The sequence below is a fragment of the Empidonax traillii genome, unplaced genomic scaffold (assembly GCF_003031625.1).
Source record: "Empidonax traillii isolate 1590-97213 ecotype Southwest subspecies unplaced genomic scaffold, ASM303162v1 scaffold24:size2376012, whole genome shotgun sequence".
NCBI classification, from domain to species: domain Eukaryota; kingdom Metazoa; phylum Chordata; class Aves; order Passeriformes; family Tyrannidae; genus Empidonax; species Empidonax traillii.
Window position 1 is genome coordinate 1,120,556 of NW_020955217.1, and position 17,459 is coordinate 1,138,014.

Sequence of the window (17,459 nt, forward strand, 5' to 3'; positions counted from 1 at the left end):
AAAAAAAAAAAAAAAAAAAAAAAAAAAAAAAAAAAAAAAAAAAAAAAAAGTGACTAAATTAAATAAACCAATTTCATAATCTGCAACACCAGGGGGATTGGCCACATCATCTGATTATCTCAGGATTTTCTAGGAAGACAAAGTTGAGGAATCTCGGTTAAATGCCAGGCTGCTGTGTTACTACCTAGGTGGAACGAAACCTACTTGTCAAAGGCAGGTGCATTAGCTTCCAGACCTCTGTTAAGCCTTAGATGACGGGAACCAACCTAAAATAAAATAGAAGAAAAACAAAAAACTTCTTAAACTCCTAGAGTCCTAAATCACTAGATGTCTCCCTTTTTCCTTCAGAGAATAACATCTTTTTTAACAGCACCAGATAGCTCTAGCTCCAACCACTCCCACACATAATATCCTTAGTACAAAAGCCCCAGCTTTTATTAGACAACACTTACAATTACAAGTGAAAACACAATTATCATTAAGCAAAGGGATAGCTACACATCTTTTAATGGCCAAACAAACCACATTTCTCTGCCAGTTTCCTCTCGCAAACAGCACACGCTGCCTCACATGAGCGTACTGTGTGCCCAGCATTCCTATTGCCCTTGCCTTGGCAGAAAAGGCTGAAATTACACCAGTTGTATGGGTTGTATGTCCTGAGTTCTTTCAAAAGTATCAGAACAGTCATTCAAATATATGAAGGATGAAATCCTGTGCCATCAAACTCATAGGAATTTAATATGGGTGTCAACAACAGTAGCCTCAAGCTCCTTTTGAATGATAGCTACTGTTATTACAGTATGCAGAGGCTTCTTTCCTCTCCAGAAACTACACTACTAAGTATTTACAGGATCATGCACTGTTTCCGGTACTTCATCATCTTTCTTTGTTTTTCATGAGGTGGGTTTCTGCAATTTTTTCTAAGACCAGTGCCAGTACCTTCACATCCAAGGAGTAAGAATATATAATCTAATCCAGAATAGGTAAAAAACCCAGACCTACTAAAAAATTGAAAATTCTGTTTAACTAGAGATGTTATCCACTAGCCAAAAATACTTGAGGAAAAGCTCAATAGTTTCATAACATACAGAAAAACAGTGCTGTATACAGCTACTTCACGGGCAGGATGTGCACAATAATACAGACAGACTTGCTTTATAAAAAGAAATAAGTATTGCAGTGGATGGTGCTAACACACAACAACAAAGATCCTTTAGTCATTTCCTTTTGTGCTAAATCCCGTAGCTCTGAACAGTACAGTGTTAGATTTAATGATTTTTTAAAAAGTATCAAATAACCTTTAAAGCATCTAAAAAAAACCCCAAGCTACATGATGCATTTTCTATACTAACATATATGTGCATACTCATTTCAGTTGCTTATCCCTCTGTTAAGAGAATGCAAAGAGTGGGAGGATGATTCTTATTTGGGTTTATAACCGTGTATAAACTGCAAATCACAGACCATTAAGTCTGACGCAATAATCTCCCGATGAAATCCTACATCTCTGTCTTGCAGAAGATCAGGTTAGATCATTATCACCCTTTTGACTGAAATCAACACACCATCCAGACATTTTACTTTGTTTGAAGGTAGCATGCTTCTACAGAGCTCCTGGGATCTGTAGATACTTCAGTCTTATTGTGGGGCTCAGTATCATCAAGCCAACCAGGCATTTCAGAAGAATAGGTTATTACAAATAAAACTGAAAATGTTAAAAAGATATTGCTGTAAGCTTCAGTTTATAACATTAGGACACAGTCCCTTAGAAACAGTTCCCTGTAGAGGCACTCAAACACTCAAGAATGTTAAATTTCAGTTACCCATAGCCATTTGTCTGGTGTAGTTCTGTTAATCTAAACACACAAAGTTTCATAAAATGAAAAAGCTCAGCATTTTCACAGAATAAGCTTTGCAGCTCCTTTAAAGAAATATAAATAAATTAAATTTTATGTTAATTCTAAATTATAAGTAGCAAGCGAGAGACAAGCAAAGTAGGTTTTTTGATTATTTGTTTACCTGAAGCCTTGTTTGCTCCCAAAACAGGGGAACAGAACCTCTGATCTGCACAAAAGAAGAGACGTCATCATCCAAGTAAATTGTCTGCAAAAATAAAATAAAGGAAAGGAGTTCTGCAGTTAGATCTATCAGTCTGTGACCCCTTCATCAGGTAACAGTTAGAGACGCTGAACTCAAAGGGTAAAAAAAGTAAACCATGTATCTCACTGTATCCACTTACTGCTCAGCCCCTTTTCCATAGTGTCACAGGCACTGGAACAAAGCACAGCGTATTCGCTTTCATGTCATCACAGCAGACACAACTCACTACTCACCAGAAACAAAAGAAAACTTAAAACACCACCACTGGCAAGAAGGAAGGAACTTTACATCCACAATGAAGATGGATTTGATCTACTGGTGGAGACACTCAGAAAGACCAGCTATATACTCTCCCGCTGTCTCTCTCACAAAACTTAACTGTGCAAAATGTCATTGCTCCTTGTGACCGATGACGGGTAACGTCAGGTGTGGGATAAGCTTATCTCCTGCTGTATTTACTATTTCTTATTTCACTACATGTTGTGCCTTGTCAGGGAGTCCAAATAAAACTCTGAAACCAGCAGCTTTGCCACTCCCACTCTGAGATGCAGTGAACAGCATGAGATCTACTTCTTTTCCAGGAAGCTTACAGCAATAGGCTCCAAAACCCCCATTTCCTTCCGAACCAGACCTCCAACTCTTCCTTTATATGTGTTCTTATGATCACTGTTAACAAGATGATTTTGAGTCAAATCTATACAAACTGATTTCCCCTTTTGTCTTCCCCCTCCAGCAGCCCCTAGTCAAAGCGTCACATTATATGTTAACCTAGCACAAAAGGTACTATCTGCAGAGTCAATATGACCACAGAGCAACTGTGCAAAACCAGCTCCCTCCCCTAGACTATACTTAGCAGTGGAATCCTGGCTGTTTTCCACGGGGGATACATGATACACATCTCCGTTATCCCATGCATGACAATGAGTGTTCTGCAGCCCTTCAGAGGAATGGTATCCAGGTTATCCAGGTAGCTGCTCTCTAACCACATCATATCATTTAGCACAACTGCTGCCAGCTGGCTAGTAGCTCTGAAAATAGAATAGAACATGAAAATGTGCTCCTCTACAGCTTTAATGTGGTTTGTCCTTTTGGAATTTGCCACTAGATGTGCCTGACCTTGACCTCTCATCTTTATAAGCACTATCAATGTACAATTTTTAGAGTTACATGTGTGAAAAGAAGTATAGCTGCACTAGAGAGGAAAGTATACAGAGAAAACTGCTGACAGAATATTTAAATAATATTTATCATATTTTTTGCAGAGCACTTAAACCCATCTCCATTTCACTAAGATGAAAGATTTCAGAGGTTTTGTTATGGACACAATGTCAGTGTTGGAATGATAGCCAACCCAGATTTGATTTTGATTAAGTTTTGATTTTTTTAACCACTCACCACCGAACTAAGAGAAGTTTATCTCTCTATTGCATTGCATCCCAGCACAATCTCCTGCAAGAGAGGAGATTGCTCAGAGAAGCTTTCTTGCAAGGCCTGTCTCACAGTTTGAGTAATATGGCTCTAACGTGCTCTCCCAGTAAAGTTTTTCTGAACATTGCTGGTACCTGAATGCAGGAGCTAATTACGACAGCAACACATTGGTGCACCTTTTCTTTGCATTTTTGTGCTCAGAAGAGTTTATGCCTCCTGCAGCTGGACTACAAGAGGAATAAGCAGGCCCACCTTCTTCCTCTTTATCACATTCTCCGAGACAGATCGCGCCAAAATGGGCCAACGACTTCTACACATTGAATCATCTTTTCAATCATAGTAATGGGCTTAGAAGAGCTCATTCCAAGGTAAAGCAAATTAATAGCACTACTGACAGTCCCAGCATTATCCTGACTAATATTAAATGAAGATCAGGTCCTGAATCTATGCAAAAAAGATTTAGGACTAGCTCACTTAAAAATTTGACAGCAATCATCACCTTAGCAGTGAATGAATTGAAAGGAATCATTTAATGATGACAAATACAGACAAAGTACAATTTGTCCACTCAAACAGCTTGCTACATAGGATCAGTTTTCTTTACAATCTTCTGGAATGTCCTTGTTTTCATACCTAACTGCAAAACTGACAGCTCAAGTATCTCTTCAGCCAGGTCTTCTAGACATCCAGCTGCAAATTCTCTAAACCCACGGATTAACAAATAATAATTCCAATTTAATATCTGCAGTTTGACATCTTCCTGAGCTACAGTTTAAATGGAAAGTATTTCATCAGTTACAGACTATGAATATGTAACCTTCTTCATGCCAAATACTGAAGAAAAATACTGACCAAACATTTCTGCTTTTCTGCATTAACAGATGCTCTACTTCCACTTGAGTTAACATATTTGTTGCTACTATCACTCACATTTTCTGTTCACTGCTTTTGACCCACTACCTCTTCTGTTTTCTTCTCTATCGAGCTGTCCATTCAGAGAAATGAACAAACACCAAAATATTCAAACTACTTGGGGATCATTCCTGTGAGCTGAACAGGATGCCTAAACCTTCAGGCAAAGGGTTGGGGGATCCTCTGTCAAGCTGAGGTCTAATACAACATGGACCTCTCTATGATGACAGAACATTTTAAAGAAACTGACATTTTTATGCATATTGGCATGTAGCTTTTAGAAATCAGATGAGATTTTTGAACTGGGAGCAGAGCCTCTACAACACAGTCATTTATAAGAATGTACTCCACATTAGCAACTTTTTTTTTTTTTCTGTTCATTTACAGGGCTCATCATTCTGTTCTCTGGTCTTTTGCAATTCTTCACCTCACTCTCATGACCCAGATGAATCCAACATTATTTTCTTCCAAGCTGCCAATGACTTGGAAAAAGACCTAGTATTTTTTTAATGAATTGGAGACTTATTAAAATTACTTTTCTGCCAGTCATTCCTTCCTAAACAGGCTGTAACCATTTCATTAAGCATTACAACTGTGCAAATTTTCCCTAAATTTCAGCAACACTCACTGCCCTTCATTCACCACTCCAAGGGAACATGACTCCTGATCCTGACATTGCCTTTTAGCATGTCCCTTGACCTTACAATATTAGTGGCAACAGACTTCCTACCAGCAGACTTGTTAAGCAAGTAGGTTTAAAGACTGAGACTAAGAGGACTTTTCAGATCAGGAATGGACAGAAATAACATCCATATACACTGCAAGAAACCCTATTTGTTAAAATCTTAAATAAGCACTGATAATATATTCAGGTTAAAAATTTACTCATAAATAAAAGATTCCACTTCGTCCCTTATGCATGGACAAGTGCAGAATTTCTTTTCTCATATTCTTCACAGCCATGATCATATTTTGTGCACAATATCATGTTTTCTACAGCACATATCTGTCCCACTTTTTTGTTGTTCTATTTTTGACTTTATTACCCTGTCCTGTAGCAGATACACTTCCCTTATTCTAAGGTACTAAACAGAAGATGAACAGTTCTTTAGGAAAAGAAACTTAAAAAAAACCCCAGCACTTTATATTCAGAATTTTCCTGTCCTCTGTTTTCCTTAGCTCTTTGACATGAGATACATCCAAGAAGATCACTCTGGTTTTCCTCTAAAAGTTCAACAACAACCAGTTACTTTTTGGACAATGCTTTGTCATTAGGATTGATGTATACTGTTAAAACTCCGGTTTTAGCTTCAAAAAACTATTGTGGAGTCTTATATCCAAAATGACATCAAATTGTTGCCTACATGCCCCAGGGAGAATTTTCATTCCTATCAAAACCTTGAAACACTTGAGGACTAATTCATTAGTCTCAAAGGGTCTGGCCCATAGTACAATCCAACCCAGTCAGATGCATGAATTTTCAAACAGACCTCCTGAACCTTCCCATCAGACATCATAGTAGCAACTGGATACTCAAACCATGTGGAAGACCTCTTGCCTTAATAATAGATTACTTGTCCTCTGACTCCTGGTATTAGAACTTGCCATGTTTTTCTTTCAATTCCTGTTGTCTTTCTGGTCTCCTTCTCCAGCTCTAGGATCAAGGGTGATAGTGCTAACAGTTCAATAGGACATTTTTCAGTCTTTCTCTCCTGTTGCACAGGGCCAGACCTTGAGCCTGTGATCCAAGGATCCTTCCTGGTAACACAAGCTTCACACACAGGTAGTGCTAGTAAGCTTCTGGGCAAGAAGCAAGCATCTATGTCAACCAATTGGTTCTAATCCCAGCACGCCATGCCCATTCACTGTTTGGAATAATTTATTCACTAATCTCCATCAGTCAGCTTTGTTAGGAAGAAATAATCATTTTGTCAAAACTTAAAATTCATTAAAATTCATTACAGATTCAGGGGGCACACAGAGACACAGTCCATGATGAAATGGATACTTGGATGGCTTATTCTGGGATCCCCAGCTCTGCCACACAATCCACAAAGAGCATGGACAACAGATGGCCTAAACATACCACTCTGTATGTCCCTTTAGCTCAGACCACAGGATCCAAGGATATACTTGCCAAAATAATCCTTTTTAGCCTTGCCTGAGGTCAAACTAGCTTGATCCAGAAAATAAATTAACCACATGATTGCATCCATTCCTCTCCTGGAGAGCTCTCCAAAACGATCTAGGAGTTATTGTGAAATGGGGATCATTTTCTTTAATTCATACCTGACATTTTTTCTTAAACTGGAAGAAAGGAAAGGTTAATCCAAATTCATGGTATTTCCTTTCAATGCTTTGTCAAGGTTTCCATTTTCTTTACTGAATAGTTCCATGAAGGGGAAAACAACTGAAACCATTCATTTATCTTTGGCTAATTAGAATTGTTCCCTCTAAGTCACACACTAAGAGACACTCTTAAGTGTAGCATGACTGGAGAATAACTGTGGGAGGAGCTGGAAAGCAAACAGTAACAGGCACACAAACAAAATGAAGAATGCATGCTAGTTTCTCAAAGCTATCAGCAGAAAAGAATTAAAAGAATGCAACACAGTCTCAACTTCAAAGGATTATTAGGGGAAGGGAAACATTTAAGCTAACTGAGAAACAACGACTGAATTTAAAACCACTTGAGGATTAACGGCAACACTGCAATAGAAAGGGCTACCATGCCATTACAAAATACTGCCAGCAAATCTGGAAGTAGATATTAGAGGGGTTTCCCTCTTTTCTCTTCCCTTAATTTTGCTTTTCCTTAAGCATTTCCTCTAATTTTTGTTTTCTTCTTTCTTTGTAAAGACACAAGCCAAATGATCAAATATCTGAAAGATCTACTACTAGGTGGTTTTGTTGTTTTGGTTTTTTTTAAGCAAAAGTGAAGTAAGATATTTAACTTTTCCCCTCTTCTTCTCAAACACTGTGAGTCACAGCAGTTAAGTGAGCCCACAAAAAAATGACTCATTGCAGAGCTAAAATGCCACAAGGCTAACTCAGTGGGAGACCAAAGCATAACATCTATGCATAAAAGAGCTGCCTGGAGATAAGATTAATTGTTCCTCCGTCTTCTAAAAACAGAAAAATGTTAGAAGCAATTCCTACAAAGGGGTGAAAAAGTCCTGGGTTTTCAGAATCCTAGGGTGCTATTTATCCATGAAAGCACATAGCCAGCATGCCATTATACTGTACGGGCTGCAGCAAATGGAAATAAAATGTTATTCAGCCAAGATATTACCTCATAGCAGATTAGTCAGTAGTCTACTATGAAAGTAGGAGAGAGTTTATTCTAGGACTCTTCTTCCCTAATGTCAAGGGGATGCCAGCCTGAACTGGATCTCAGGCATCCCAGTGGTTAGCCCAACTTTGCTTTCTTAGGACATGCAGCTTGGTAAAACTAGCGTTTGGTACAATTAGGAACAACAACCTTCTTTTCCTCTTTTAAAACAAAACCCAAAGAAAAACACACAATCCTTTAAAACTGCAAACCCTTGCTATAATTTAGAACCTACTCGAGCCTTTCTTTCTGAAATCATATATCACTCTTTCACTTTTGCTAATCCAATTGAAAAAAACACCCAAAAGCCTTCTGTCCTGCCACTTCAGCGTCTGGCTGAACAGGAACAAAGCACAGCAGTTCCCATGAAGAGCCCGACCCAGCCTCAGCTAAGGGAAACATTAGCAATCAAGTACTGATGAGGAGCCAAGCCTCAGGTTCTCTGCTAGAATGCAAACGCCATCTTATTTTTCATGCTAATCATCTGCAACATGATGTACCCCAGGAATATAATTAAATAAATGAGTTACTTCTGACCCAAATAGTGAGCAGGATAGCAGAAGTATTTCCCATAATTAGACAACTGTTAAGTGCAGTGCTACTAATGTGAGACTGATCTGAAATAAAGCTGACAACCCTTTCTAACATTTTCTTTCCTCCGCATTTCAGCAAGAGAACATTTTTCAAATCCTGAGTAATGTGCTCTGCAATAATGCTTGTGAGAAAATACTCAACTAAAATAGCAGAATGTACCAAGTTATTACTTAAAATGGCATATCTCCCTTCTTCTGTTCCCAAGTTTCAGGGGAAAATTTCTCTTTTCAGTAAGCAGTTCCATCTGCATTCCCCAATGCACTTACAGACTTTCTAGAAAGACGTAGATGATGCAGGACTTGACCTGTAGTTGGTTTGGAGCAGAGGTACAAAAGAGAATTATTACCAGAGAATTCAGAGGCTGGCACTAGAGAACCAAGCACTGCAGAGGAAGAGTTTGGCATCCAACAAGCAGAACTGGAAGCTGGAACACTAAGTGGAAAGCTGTCAGCCTTACTGAAAATGCAGGCAAAGCAGGAAAAGAAGGGACACGAGTAAAACGTCATCCGCATCCCCACAAGAACTCTGACCACTGGGCAGAAGTCACACATATAGCACTGTGCATGCTTGGGGCACATCTCGGGAATCAAACCTCCCAGCAGGCTGGCGAATACCAGTCTCCAACTCCTTCAGGCATTCTCCTGAGGAACGAAGCACTGTCAAATCTAAGGTAGTGCCCTTAGGCAGAACCAGGTGAAGAGGTTAAAGATGCAACATGAAGGAAACATCTTAGAGGAAATTTGGAAAGTACCCAAACGTTGCTGCCTGCCTCATGCAGTGGGATAACAAAAAGGACCACACCAGGTGTGAGCTGCTACATTCATGCACTGCCATGAAGAAATACTAGTAGCGATGAAGTATGGGCACTTCTGAGAGGGGATGGCCTCCTCAGCCACGAGGCACAGTCCTACAATGACACAGCTTTAACTCTTCTGGAACAAGCAATGACACAGATTAAGTATCTCCATGCTATACTCACTGTGTGTCATCCTCCCCTTATGAGCATCACATAAACAATCTACTTCCACTGGACATGCACCTACATATATAGACACATACATACACATATAAAACAATCTATGCTACATATGCAGTTGTGTAGATCTGCCCAGAAGATGTTGAAAACCACCAAATTTTAGGAGCAAATCCTTATCCTTTTTTGAAAACTACCAGCCATTTTCTATTCTGTTTATAAAGTCATCCATTTCGGTATGATGTTTCTGACTGCTATAACTACTACTTCTATTCAAAAAGAAAAAGTTGATGGTACTTGAATAGGTAAGCACTCATTTCAGCTGGCACCAAAGGCTTCAGATTCTTCAGGGTCCAATGCTTTTTACTGACTTTCAAGGTAGCAAGCTAAACCATATGTAATGAAACCAACTGACTCTGTTATTTTGTTTGGCAGTGCCAATCAAGGGAGCCTGCTGAAGGCATTTCACACACATATTTTGTCTCAGCATCAGCTGGAAATGAGGCTTTTACCATATATGCATAAAACTGTCATACCACTTCTCACTGGAGAGAATCCCCCACAAATCAAAGGGGAATATAAAGCAGTCTCTTCCAAAATGAGTTGAACTGGAATTTGCCTGACTCTGAGATGATGCTATTTTTTCTACATTTTCTTTAATAGCACAAGATGATTTGACAGTGAACTTTGCTAGCCAAAGATGATTTTCCAACAAACACAGCACCTCTGTTGGACAGCTTCCTGAATGGTTTAAAAGCCCACGTCTATATTTCACTACAGTATCAAATGGCCAGACTTTCACATTCAGGGAAAAAAATCAAAAGTATGTGAAAACTGTGTGAAAAGTTAGAAACACAGAAAAAGAGCAGATCACAAAGAAATGTTTCATGAGCAAGAACAAATAGATCTGCCATGCAGTGATATTTTAAATATTCTTGGAAAAAACGCTTGCTGAACTCCTTTAATTCTTGTTGGAAATTGTGTCCCAATTAAACACGAGTGGATTAAATTATTCAAAGTCATTGGATACATCCACTTACCTGCTCTGTCTCAACAAAGTTAGACACATGTCCATCATCATTGACTCCTCGAACGTGGAACCGGACACCAGCTCGCCCACAGCTGATGCGAGAGATGAGGCAGGCTTTGGCCTTCTTGTGGGAGGCATAAACAGTGCGAATGTCCACTACACCACACATCACCTTCAGCAACCAGTCGGAGCAGTTCACCTGGTAGTGCTTGAAAGGCACATGCAGTAGCTGGTTCCTAAAAGGTTCAACAACATATAGACACGTTACTGAATAAAATAAACAGATAAGTTTGGGTTTCACCTCCCAACAATCACTAATTTAATCAATTAATGCTTTGTGACCCCTTTTTTGTTGTACCTTTCCTTTACCTAAAACCAAGAAATATCAGGCAGAAACCCCCTTGTGAATTGCTACAGTGAACTGAACATGGCAAACTTTAACACCACAACTATCACCAAGGTGTTCCCTTTATATCTTGTACCTGTATTTTAAATTCAGACACAAATGCAACCTCTTTCAGTTCCAGGAATGCATTCCTATCTAGTAACCTTTTTGAAAAATCACAGTGTTGTCAAGCTAATTATTTTTTGAACATTACTGCCTGGACCTTAGCACACACTATACGATGAAGAGCCTGTTCAAAATCCACCAGGATTTTCAGAAAAAAAATTCCAAGCAGAAATTGGAAGTCAATAGAGATACTGCAAAAAGTTCTACTAAAATTAAGAGGAAGGTCCGTTCTAAGCTTCAATTTATTTTAAGATCAACAACTCAAGAAACCTATCATGCCTGGTTAACAGCTACTGGTCTCTTCTATTATGATGTTTTTCCTCATTTCACTTTTCAAAATGTGCTTTTAGTCACATGAGGGCCAAGAAAATCCCATTTATGATCATTCATTTCTCAACAGCAGATCTGTACAAGTTATGACACCTAGTAAAACTCCTGAAGAATTGTTCTTCTAAAGTACACTATTTGTCTGAACAAGGGGCAAGTCATTCTTACATTTTTAATCCAAATATGTAACTGAAAAAGCAGCTCTAAAACAATTACTGCTCTTTCTTTCACCTCTTTCTCCTAGTTCTATTTACAATGGAAGTCCTCACTCAGGTAAATTCCATTAGTATTTTTTTTTGTTGCAGTTCATTTACCAAGCAGTTTGTGTTGCTTATAACTTAAATCCTCTGACACTTTTTGTTGTGTAACTATTTAGTTCACTGTTTACTTTTCTCAAGAATCTATTGTTTGGTCTCAAATTTCCCGTATCACCTAATTACCTCGAGATAAATTTTCTTTGGAAATCTTTTTGCCCTAAATGTGATGTTGTCACCATTCATCCCTGTTCTAAAACATGCAGGAGAATGGAACCTCTTCAAGGGCTACTTCTAGATTAGCCAGAAGCAGCAAAGAAGGCAAGTTCAAATATACTTATCTTCCAAGAGGAAAACTTTCAAAACACAGCACAGGGAAAAAAGTTACTTTAAAGGTTATTTCTTTGTTAAGGGATACTTCCAGCTTAGGAGACTCATCAGTGGAACACAGCTCATTTCTGCCATGTGTCTGACTTGTCGTGCTTGGTGAGATTTTTAAGACGGATGCATATTTCAACATTATCATAGTTGAAAGCAAATATTAGATATGTCTCTTTGGAGTTAAATTCAAAACACTGTATCTTACCAGGCAAAAATCCCATCACAGCTAGAAAGATTATTTAGGCTAAATGAACTGCTCTCTCACGTTAATTTATCATCCATTATGAACTTTTTTACTTATTTAAAATTCACCTACTTTGGGCCACATGACTTATCGTGTGTTCTAGCAGCCACCCACATTTAACCCTGCCAGTTATTTTCCACCTACATCAAACCCTCACTTATTTCCATTACAGCTATGCCTCCCGTGTGACTTTTTGTTTAAAAAGAAACAGAAAAAAAAAAAAAGATAACAAAGAAAAAAAAAAAAGATATAGAAATTGAAGCATTCTGCCAAAGCTTGTAAAGCAAACAAACCAAATTACCTCAATCGCAAACCCACCTAGGGAAGACAAAGCACAGCATAGTGTTTTTTCCTTTCCCCTCAAACAGTACTTACCACAATAAGAAGTACTTTTTCTTTGCCTTATAAGCACAAGAAAGTAAAAAGCACAGAACAGTGTATCACAGGACTTTCCTTCCGTGCAACATACACTTGCACTGAATTGTAAACATATTAATATTGATGTTTTCAACATAAAACTAGGGCACATTACTGAAACATTAAGCTACAGACTTTAAACACATAAGCTTTTCAGAAACAGAAGATACTTCCGCACAGATTTATGGAAAGGGATTTATGAAAAGGTCAAGTGCAGTTTCTATTAGATAACTTTAAAGTAAATTATTAGAAAGAACCGCAGGGGAAACTATTAATTGCATACAGAGACACGTTTCTGTAATATGAGCAATACATCTTGTGTTTCCTTCTTTGACGGGTAAATTGTCATTTTTTAATTGCTTTTCACTATCAGAGTATTTTAATTAAATAGAAGTTACTTGTTTGACCCAGGTTTGCCATGAATTCACTAAGGCCACATGCCCTCTAAAATGACACGTCAGTGAAATGAAAGAAGGTGCACCTGAGATGCACACGTTGATTTCCCTCTGAGAGTGTCTGACCAGTAAGATTCAGGTGGGGAGCTCACAAGACTCTGGTGTAACATGCAGTACTAACCAGAAGAACGAGTTACCAGATTCATAGTCGTTATCACCCTGCTTCTGAGCCCGCAGAGTCAGGTCAAAGTTTGAGCCTGCATTAGGCCATGAGAAATAGAACATCCCAGAGTTCAGTATTTTCTTCAAGGCAGTAACACGCTCATCTTCCTTAGTTTCTTCCTGGAGAGGACAGAAATCTGTTCCAGTAATTTTATAAACTTCAGTGTCCAGGATTTTTCCCACCGACGTACAGCCTGTCACCAGAACCAGAAAGTGCAGCCGAGTGTTCCCTAGAAGGTGACAGATAGTTACAAAAGGGTTACATACAGGTGGACACAGTTTCACATCTGTGCTGTCAGATGCAATGCTGACAGGCTCCAGCAGAGGCCAGCGTCTTTGCTTCTCAACAAATACAAGTGACAGTCATGCAGGCTGTGCTCTTTACATTTCTGAATTCCTCTTGACTGCAGGTAAGTGACTGCAATTGCACAATATGAAAAGCAAAGTGCTTGCTATTGGGACATTACTAAAAAAATCAAATTTCACTATCCTAGAGAATAAAAAGCATTCGGATCCTTTACTGGCTTCAGCTGAAGCTGGATGTGTTCAGTCATTTTTAAAAATTCAGTATTATTAATTCTTCAGATTTTGCTTTTTATGTCACAAAAGAGTGTACATGATTAGATGACAATGTCAATTATCACAAAGAGAATTACAGCTGCCATGGCCATGAAGCAAAATGTGAAATCATGAAGCAGCTGAACTTCAGGGCCCCAAAACTAAAAAACTAAATTTTGAAGCTTCAGAACACCACTGTAATCTGATCTCTTGTACGCAACCTCTGCTCATTGTCTCTGAAATTATAATTAAGAAACAGTAGAACAAGTGTTCTGAGAACACTGCTTTTGCTAGGAAGAAATTGTTTGATTCACTTAAATTGGCCGTAATGGAGACAATGTCATCCTGTTCACCCTAGTTAGTAAGAAAACGTGGAAATGAGCCAAGATTTATTAATTTAGCATAGCAGAACCAACATCTGACCTGCCAAGAGCAAGTTAATCAGCTAATGGAGCAGTGACAATCTGGGACAGTATGGCTGCAGACAGCAAAAGGGAACACATTTTTTAGGATCACTTTTCAACCCTCCAGGGTGACCCATCATCTGAAAACACAGAACAACACTCACACAACTATTTCTTTTCTGAAACACCCAACAGAGGAGTCCTTGCTTTGAGATCACAGGCTGGCTACAGAAACTTGAGTTAGGGGTGGTTTTCAGCAGGGCCAGAATATTTGCGTAGGCATGTGGGACTGGCATGGCAGGACAAGGTGGGAGATTAGATCTTATTCATTCTGTTCTGCTGACTCCAGTTTTGTGTAAAGGCCAGTGTAGGTGGTATTTACTAAAAAGCTCTGTTCATCACATTTCTTTCTGTAACAAGTGCCGTGTTCTCCTTCTTGAGTGCTTTCAAGAAGTTCATCTTCTGTGCTTTTGACACTGCAGCAGAGGGCTAGAAATACATAAAACCTGACAGTTTATTCCTCCTTCACACATGCCTGTGTATAACTGAAAAGGAATAAGAATAGGAGACACATCAGCTATCACCATGTAGTTCATGACAGACTGAATACTGTCTTGCAGCCTCCAGAAAGGGTTAGGAGGAGTTAGCTGTCTCTCGGGATTGCAGATAGCTTCCATGACTTAGCTGAAACCATGCAAAACCGATCAACTCAAAGCAAACCTCAATCATGAGAATTTGGGAGCAATGTAAAGAAACACTACTAATATGCCTTACTATCAGTTAGGCTCAGGGACAAGAAAAACAGACTCGGAGAGCTGGCTGGCTGGGATGTTGAGACAAAGAGTACAAGTACTTTCTATGCCTTCAATGAACTTAAACTTTCCTAGACAGTTCAGAAGAGATCATATGAGGAAGTCAACATTAAAATAGCCAAAGAGAACAAAAGTTTAATAATAGTGAGCTTGTTATCTATGGTTCTGTCCTTTGAGAAGCTTGTAACAGGTAGAAAATAACTGAATCTAAACAAAGCAACCCTGTTTTGGGCACCAAAACATAAGAAAGATATTAAGCTGCTAGATAGAGTCCAACGGAGGGCAACAAAGATGGTGAAGGGCCTTGAGGGGCAGCCCTATAAGGAGTAGCTGAGGTCACTTGGTCTGTTCAGCCTGGAGAAGAGGAGACTGAGGGGAGACCTCATTGCATTCTACAACTTCCTCATAAAGGGAAGAGGAGGGACAGGCACTGATCTGTGGTGATCAGTGACAGGACCTGAGGGAATAGCCTGAAGTTGTGTCAGTGGAGGTTTAGGTTGGATATTAGAAAAAATTTCCTCACCCAGAGGGTGGTTGGGCACTGGAACAGGCTCCCCAGGGAAGTGGTCACAGCACCAAGCCTGACAGAGTTCAAGAAGTGTTTAGACAATACTCTCAGGCACATGGTGTGACTGTTGGGGATGGTCCTGTGCAGGGCCAGGAGTTGGACTTGCTGATCCTTGTTGATGCCTTCTGACTTGGCATATTCTGTCATTCTGATTCTGTAATAAGGCAGAAACATAACATTTCCAGCCACAGGAAAAACATTTCTGCTTATTTGCCAGTCCCTGAAAGTCTGATTATTTTGAACTTACTAAGGTAAAAAAAAAAGAAAAAAGAAGTCAGTCCATTTATTTCTCAATTTAAACTTAAAAGTCATTGTGGTTTCTTTTCTGTTATGTGTCAACAGTCCATAATCTTTCTGGTTGAAGACAGACATGCACATGAAAACAGCTGTGTCAACCACAACCTAAATGCACTTAAATTTAAGAGTAGAAATTACTTAAATTGCTTCAATCAGGATGTACTCTGCTACTGGAACACGTAATTTTTATAAAAAGCATAATTAAAATCAATTTTCTCTATCCTAAAAAATTAAAATACTATGTTATTTGGCAACTGTTCAGTCATTGCAAGGAAAATAACATTTTTATTTGACAAGAACTTACTGAAAATTTCTTTTAGTTCCTAGAATATTAATTTTTATTATCCAAGTAAATCTCAGAAAAGAATGCACGAAGTTGCACTCCTGGTTTACTACACCCACCCACTCTACAAACAAACAAACAAACAAACAAACAATCCTGCTATGAACAGAACATGGAATTCCCTACGGTAAGTGGATTTGCAAGGCCACCGTACAAGAAAGAGATTTTTTAAATTGGTTTTGCTGCATGAACTGTTACAATATCACGACTTTAATGAAATAGATCAAACTGAAACACCCAGATATTCCTTGAACCCAGAAGGTATTTCCTCTTAAAATAATCAAGACTATTCCTTTAATCCCTGTAGTCTTAACTTTTCAAAACTGCAGCTCACTACCATTTCCAATTCTATAATGAAATTAAAAATACTGCTCCTTTTAAGTTTTCAGTAAAATTGTTTTACACAAGTAGCATTTGAAGTACCACACTAACACCAATCACAAGGAAAAAAACATCAGTTAGTCCAGTCCAACCCACCTGGCAGCATCATCAGGAACCATACTATGGGGTTACAATTTATAAAAGAAGCTAAACAGTATTCAAAATATTTATGTTTCTTCTGTTCAAAAGATGAACAGCAACATTGAAAGAAAAGTGATAAAGTTATGAAATGAGGAGTCATCCCTTAAGTGCAAGCTCAAATAAGACTGAAAGTTGAGTTTTAAATGCTGGCAGTGCATCCTTGAGATCAAAGGGAGTATTAACACTAAATGAATTCCCTAAAGTTGGTGGCCCTCCCAGTACTACCACTGCAGCCAGTCTACAGAGGTTCCCTGCTCTCAGGAGCTCCCTGCATATCTGGAGCTTGGGACAGGGCAAACATCTTATTTCTTGAAACAGTTCTTATTAAAAAAAAGTAATTAATGGAAATCCACTGGTTGGAAAATCTATGCTAATTTCCTCTTGATTTAATGTGCAACACAGTAGCAGAAAACGTTACACTGAGCTGAGAGGTCAATGTGCATCATGAATGGGACCAGCACTAAGGCAAATAAACACAATCAAAAACAATGGAATTTTTTTTTCCTGTCAAGCGATCAAGGCTCCAGGTCTGGCTCTCACATTTTATTTTGTACCAACCATCACATCAGCTGCAGACTACTTGCTGTCCCCCCCCTTGGAAAAGAAATTTTTTCCTTTAATTTATATAGTTTTATGTACAATCCTTTCTAAATTGTACACATCGTTAAAAGTGATTTAGGAATGTAAGAATTGCAACTGAAGATCACAACAGTAGAAATATCCCTCATGTCCTTGTGATGCAATCTGGAAAGTTTTAAAGAAATCTCTGAAACAATTTTAGAGCAAGAAGTGAAGTGTTCCTTACTGGTCATGCTTTCTACAGCAACACATCTACA

The 17,459-nt window shown here is 38.7% G+C and overlaps 1 protein-coding gene across 4 annotated transcripts in view; it reads right to left on the bottom strand.

Moving 5' to 3' along the window:
• SYNJ2 (synaptojanin 2) overlaps window positions 1-17,459 on the bottom strand; it is a 68,573-nt gene that overhangs the window by 35,435 nt on the left and 15,679 nt on the right. Inside the window, exons 3-6 of one of the 4 annotated variants that reach the window (XM_027904818.1) lie at window positions 13,079-13,349; window positions 10,379-10,604; window positions 2,020-2,103; window positions 205-266 (exon numbers count right to left, since the gene is read on the bottom strand). In XM_027904818.1, coding sequence (XP_027760619.1) covers window positions 205-266; window positions 2,020-2,103; window positions 10,379-10,604; window positions 13,079-13,349 — 643 coding nt within the window. Of the gene's footprint in view, window positions 1-204; window positions 267-2,019; window positions 2,104-2,239; window positions 3,127-10,378; window positions 10,605-13,078; window positions 13,350-17,459 lie in introns of those variants that run through there. The other 3 variants (XM_027904826.1, XM_027904835.1, XM_027904841.1) reach the window with 3 other exon arrangements.